Below are 6,083 nucleotides of genomic sequence, written 5' to 3'. Positions count from 1 at the left end.
ATATCGTTGTTCAGAAACAGGATGCCTATCGAGAACAACACATAGTGCGTTGGAGAGGTCTGACCTTTTCGGATATATCTCAGCTAAAGCTCCTCAATTTAGATGGGGTAGAAGCTCTGATTCTCAGCTATGTTCCTTCTTCATTGAGAGTTTTCCGTTGGAGACGTTGTCCAATGGAAACTCTCCCGTTTATAAACGAAAGCTATGAGCTAGTTGAAATTAATCTGTATGATAGCCCCAGCATTGTAGATGTCTGGCACGGAAAAAAGGTGAACCTTTTTGTGCAGAGCTCTATTAAATTTTACTGCATTAATTATTGTTTGCAAGGATAGTAATGGTGTGATGTTTCTTTGTTTTGTTCAGTTTCTGGAAAAGCTGAAGTACTTATTTCTGTCCAAGTACCGTCGGCTAAAACGAATTCCGGATCTGTCGGAAGCTCCAAATCTTAAAGTGCTGGACATTCAAAATTGTGAAAAACTGAATGATATTCCACAGATCTCACAGGCCACAAGAGCCTTGTTAAGCTGATTTTAAGTGAGTGCTCAAGTCTTAAATCCCTTGGGAGTAAATTGGAGATGAGTTCCCTCAAAGAACTCAATCTTGATTATTGCAGAATGAGGAAACTTCCAGAGTTTGGAGAATGCATGGAAAATTTATCAGTTCTTTCTTTGTGGGGAGCAGCCATAGAAGAACTACCCACAACGATTGGGTGTTTAGTTGGGCTAAAGGAGTTGCGCCTCCAGTTTTGCACAAGGATGACTTGCCTTCCAGAAAGCATTCAAAATTTAAAATCCCTCACAATTTTGAATCTTGCTTTCTGCTCAAATGTCGTTCAGTCTTTGCATTGTTTGTCTGGTCTGACCTCATTGGATACTCTGGGATTAACGGGGTGTTTTGTCAGACCTCAAGAGTCGCGGTGTTTCAACCTTGGCAACCTGGTATCTTTGACGGATTTGGATTTATCCCGTAACAAATTTGAAAAGCTTCCAGTAAATATCAATGAACTCCCAGGGCTTAGACGTCTGAATCTAGACTACTGCCCTACGCTGAAGCTTTTACCAAAGCTTCCGTCAAGTATAACAGAGTTATATGCACATGGTTGTAAATCACTGGATCCATTGCCTTCGAATGTGTGTCGTGGCATTGCACCATCAGCTATCCATGATTCTGATGGGCTCTTGCATAAGTGGCTCGCACAGAATGAAGGGGAGGAAATTCGGAAATGGATCCTCGAGATTTTGAACAGCGACACATGGAACTGAAAATTCTCAGCATTTCATCCTTTGCTTGAGGTAATGAGTAGTTGAGTGAAAGCTTATATATATATTAAAGCAGCCCGCTACACAAGCATCTTAATGTAAAAGATTTTAATGTATTGATCTTATTATGTATTTCCTTTTCTATTCTGCACACTTAGCCATGAAATCTTCAACAGGTTTCTACTCAGACACACGTAGTTTCGATGATTGATGAGAATTTGCAGCAATCAAATAAAGGTGCAGTGACTTTCAAATGGGATGTATTGAAGGAGAATGCAGGGATCTGGGGGGAGGCAGACTTCGTTAAAACTGGTTTTGTCGACCTTATAAATACCACCAAAGATACCACTGATTATCTGTGGCACACAACAAGGTACTGATAGGAGTAAGGGTACTGAGTTGTTTTCGGAACACCTAAGAATTTCTACCAAAATATGTTGGAATCATGGAAGTCAATAACTTGTTATTAAATGTTTTATAAGATCTGCTTTTGCTTCTTCTTCTGGTAATGTTGGAGAGTTTCGGTTTCAATACATGTTAATAAAATTGATGAATATCATTACCAAGATGTTATATTTTATGAATCCAATTTGGTTCTCTTTTAAAGCATAGGTGGGTTTGCATGTTCATAATATTGTCTATAGTTGGCATGCTGCTTCTTTTCACACACTCATCTATATATAATGTAAAATGCTCAGACATGTATAAATGAATTGAAATGTACTAGTAAAGTAAGTTGCCTTGTCGATTACGGCTAACTTTTGTGTTTATGGCAGTATATATGTTGGTGAAAATGAAGAGTTCCTAAAGAATGGAAGCAAACCAGTTCTTCTAATAAATTCCACTGGTCATGCTCTCCATGCATTCGTGAATCAGGAGTACCAAGGTTACTCTCTGATAAATATAATAATTATGAAGGTATTTGGAATTAAATTTAAATGGAATCTCAGAGTTTAAACCGTTTTCTTGTTTCAGGCACCGGAACTGGAAATGGTACACATTCGCCATTCTTTTTCAAGAATCCTATTCCTCTGAGGCCAGGGAAGAATGAGATTGCTTTATTATGCTTGACCGTTGGCTTACCGGTGAGTTGCTTGCTCCTTATGAGATTCCTTAACTACCCTGATGCTTGGAACTCAGTGGCAAAAAATGTTAATAGAAATTTGAAAAGCTCTGTTGAATTTACTCTTCATTAGTTTGAAGTTTTAAATTATAAGTACTAACAGTTAACTACCTTTGAGACAATAGTTATTGTAGAATGATTTGTTGTCATTCCCACTAATTGACTTGAGTTCTTGCCATGATTTTCTGATGTTTTAGACTGCTGGACCATTTTATGACTTCCTCAGAGCAGGACTGATAAGTGTAAAGATTAAGGGATTCAACAATGGGACAGTAGATTTGTCTTCTAGTGCCTGGAGTTACAAGGTATTTTTGCTCTTACATTATCTGATTATCAATCATTTGTAGAAACATGAGTATGGTATCAAAAATGAAAATTTCTATTACCCTTTTGTCCTACATCTCCTATATTTCTTGCTTTGCCAGATCGGAGTACAAGGAGAACAACTGAAGTTATACCAGGGAGACGGGTGGAGTAGTGTGAAGTGGACAACCACATCCGAACCACCTAAAGGGCAGGCATTAACATGGTACAAGGTAGCCAAGTTTCTTTATTTTTGGCATTAACTATGGAAACTGTCATTTTTTTATTTAATGTTGTGTTTTTCAGTTAGTATTCTAATCACTTGGTCATGCAGGCCGTCGTGGATGCTCCGTCCGGGGATGAACCAATTGGATTGGATATGTTGCATATGGGAAAGGGTCTAGCTTGGTTAAATGGAGAAGAAATTGGAAGATATTGGTCTCGGAATAGCAAGTTCGAGGAAAAAGACTGTCTACAAGAATGTGACTAGAGAGGCAAATTCCTCCCTGACAAATGTGACACTGATTGTGGAAAGCCTACACAGAAATGGTAACACTATATGCATTAGTAAGGTTCATATTAGCACTCTATACATATTAGCACTCTCACAATTTGCATTCCCATCACATGAATCTTCATCATCACCATCATTTCAGCAAGAGATCTTTAAGGGTAGCAGGTTGTTTAGGATGTATGTGATTGTTGGAACAGCAGTGGATTTGTTTTTGCTATTGGCTTATGTTCTTGGTGGATTTGCAAGAGGGGATGAGCATGCTGTGAGGTCAGCAACACCACATTTGTTCTTGTTGTCATGTCAGATTCTCACTGAGAATGTTATTAGTGGGTTGTCTTTGTTTTCACCTCCGGTGAGGGCGCTGGTGCCCATGATTTACACTGTCAGGAGGATCTTTGTTGATGTTGATTGGATTCATGATGTTTGGCTTAACAAGACTTTGTCTGCAACTGCAAGCCTTCGGGTAATTTGATTTGCTCCATAGTTTCTTTGGTAGATAGAACTTTTTGGATCCAACGATTGAAACAATGTTTAACTCTATTTTTGTCATACAACATTAATATATAAGGTGTCATGTTGGCTAGAATATTTAGTGTCATATTTCTTATACCTTTATATAAGGTGTCATGTAACGAACTGATATCTTAATTTTAATAGAAACAAACCGATATCTTAATTTTAACAGAAACGAACCGACATATAAACAGTCTCACTGTAGACATGATACGTGATAAGGCTCAACGGCGTCATTCGATCCATGTAGCCAACCCAACCTAGTAGGATAAGGATTTGTTGTTGTTGTTATAATGGAAATGAACCATTAGCTTGTTGATCATTGAGTTTCGATATCCTAGTTGTTCTTATCCATTTATTGCATCCACAAAAAACACTCTAGATTCTAGTTGATTATTTCAGAATTTTGACAAAACTGCACATAAATAGAATATCTGATACTGTACCCACTCGGTCTACATTCTATCTAATGATTAAGATTAACGCTCACTTCATATGTACAAGTAGCATTTTCCATTTTTGATATGTTAGCAAATATATGTGGAAATGAATCTGAAAAACTGTTGAATAATGCAGGACATAATATGGTATTGGTTTGGGAAGGGGATTGCAGTGGCAAACTTGGGATATTTCTCCATGAATCTGTTTTTTTTTCTTGATACCAAGGTTCCTTCCCAGAGCTTTTGAGAAGTATTTGCAACAGAAGGGAGAGATTCATGCCAAGTCAGCAGAGGAAAAGAGGTCTTCACCAATCAACAAACCCCAATCTTCAGAGAAGAAGATAGAATAAACATAAGTCAGTNACCAAGACCTAAAGTAACTTAACTATTTATGATGGTTTTAGTCCTTATGGAGGAATTTATATATATCATACAGGATCACTAATCTAAATGTTGGATTTACTTTATTCTTTCCCTTTCCATTAACTCTATTGTTGGAGGAACAACACTCTTTGAATATATCATAAAGTGTGTGTTTGTTTGATACTTTTACTTAAAAGTTGAAAATGAGTTTTGAGACAACTGAAATGATGTAATTGCAAAACCAATTAAATATGATGAGATGATTTAGAATTTTACTCTTGTCTTCTATGTGTGATGCTTGTAATGGTATTTTAATCTTATTCTATCCTGAACTCATATATATAGGGAGTTTTTTATATGTGTTGGATGCTCTTCAGTCTCTAGAGAGATTACAGTAAGGTTTGCCACTTTGCCTTTTTAACAGGATCCTGCTTAAAATAAAAGTTCAGACTTGAATATAAAGAATGATATTTATTTCAAAAAATGAAATCCAAAACCAAGATCAAAGTTTCAAAATCCTAATGAATTTTATTCCATCAAATATCTAACCCTAAATTCTACATATTCATTTGAACTGTTGATTTTATCATAATCCAAAAGCGATACAGTGCGTGTAAAACTAAGAGTAAATAGTTATTTTTGACCATAAAAGATTGAGGTGTTGACAATATTAACCATGAATGATTTAAATAAAGTAAAAACAATGGACTCAATAAAGTAAATATTGACAATATGGACTCATATGAATTGTGACAATTGCAGAGGAAGAAAATTCCTGAATCGAATCAACATAGGACAAAGCCAAAAATTGTAATCATCTTCTATAACATAGTAGACATATAAGTTCATGCTAATTCATTATAGCTGTTTCATGAACATAAGTAACAAAGTAAACCTAGCTATTACCAATATGATTAGTCTATATAACAATACCAAAATACTATAACTAAGTTCTAAAAAAGAGTGCAGTGCACATGGTTTATATAACAAGCCATATATAACAGTATTTAACACTACAACAAACATTCTTTAATCCAAGCCATCTTAGGTCCTAATTAGGTGTGAAATTACTACTGCCACTAGAGAGTCTATTTGTTGGTGCTCCAAGTCTTGAAGTCGGCATAAATTGCATGAATCTTGTAGCAGTTCCAGCGCTAGCACTGTGATTGATTTCTTGGCTAACAATAGGCCTACTTGAGGGGTTATTTATTGAAGGAGGCCTGAAGAGTTGAAGGATGCCTCTTTGTGTTCTTTCTTTTGGTCGGCCTCTTGCTATTGGAGGGCCTATTCTGCAGTGAAGATCTGATTGGTGGTGGTCTTATAGGTGCCAGTTGAATTAGAGGTTGGTGATTTTGAAGAGAAAATAGTGGAGCCGAATTTGGTATCACCTGATTAGAAAGAAAATAATTGCAAAAACTTATTAAAACTATAAGGTATTGCTTAAAGATAAAATAAATGACATGAAAAAGTAAAACATGACTAAATCAAATGGAATAGTTAAAATCACCATACATGGCATTTAACAGGTGCTGCTGGTCCTGCTTCTTTGGCTGCAGCCATGCCATCCT

General features: G+C 36.4%; 1 protein-coding gene and 2 pseudogenes across 1 annotated transcript; all 3 read left to right on the top strand.

The window, feature by feature from the left end:
- The window catches only part of LOC107611567, a 5,132-nt pseudogene extending 3,557 nt beyond the window's left edge, over positions 1-1,575 (top strand).
- Positions 1,463-3,089, top strand: LOC107611568 (beta-galactosidase 10). The gene is made up of 7 exons (XM_016313478.1): positions 1,463-1,632; positions 1,742-1,795; positions 2,036-2,145; positions 2,235-2,344; positions 2,580-2,687; positions 2,808-2,911; positions 3,020-3,089. The coding sequence occupies exons 1-7, from the start codon at positions 1,463-1,465 to the stop codon at positions 3,087-3,089; spliced, it is 726 nt and encodes a 241-aa protein (XP_016168964.1).
- Positions 2,580-4,619, top strand: LOC107612737 (annotated as a pseudogene).

Source organism: Arachis ipaensis, chromosome B08 (genome assembly GCF_000816755.2).
Source record: "Arachis ipaensis cultivar K30076 chromosome B08, Araip1.1, whole genome shotgun sequence".
Classification (NCBI taxonomy): Eukaryota; Viridiplantae; Streptophyta; class Magnoliopsida; order Fabales; family Fabaceae; genus Arachis; species Arachis ipaensis.
Note: the sequence above shows the minus strand (reverse complement) of the source record. Positions and strands in the feature narration are given on the sequence as shown.

Bases quoted from the DNA above. Each gene is read 5' to 3' on its own strand.
- LOC107611568 (XM_016313478.1), top strand. From the start codon at position 1,463: ATGATTGATGAGAATTTGCAGCAATCAAATAAAGGTGCAGTGACTTTC. The intron at 1,796-2,035 runs GTTAATAAAATT...TGTTTATGGCAG, and splicing joins GAGTTTCGGTTTCAATACAT to TATATATGTTGGTGAAAATG. The intron at 2,146-2,234 runs GTTACTCTCTGA...TTCTTGTTTCAG, and splicing joins CGTGAATCAGGAGTACCAAG to GCACCGGAACTGGAAATGGT.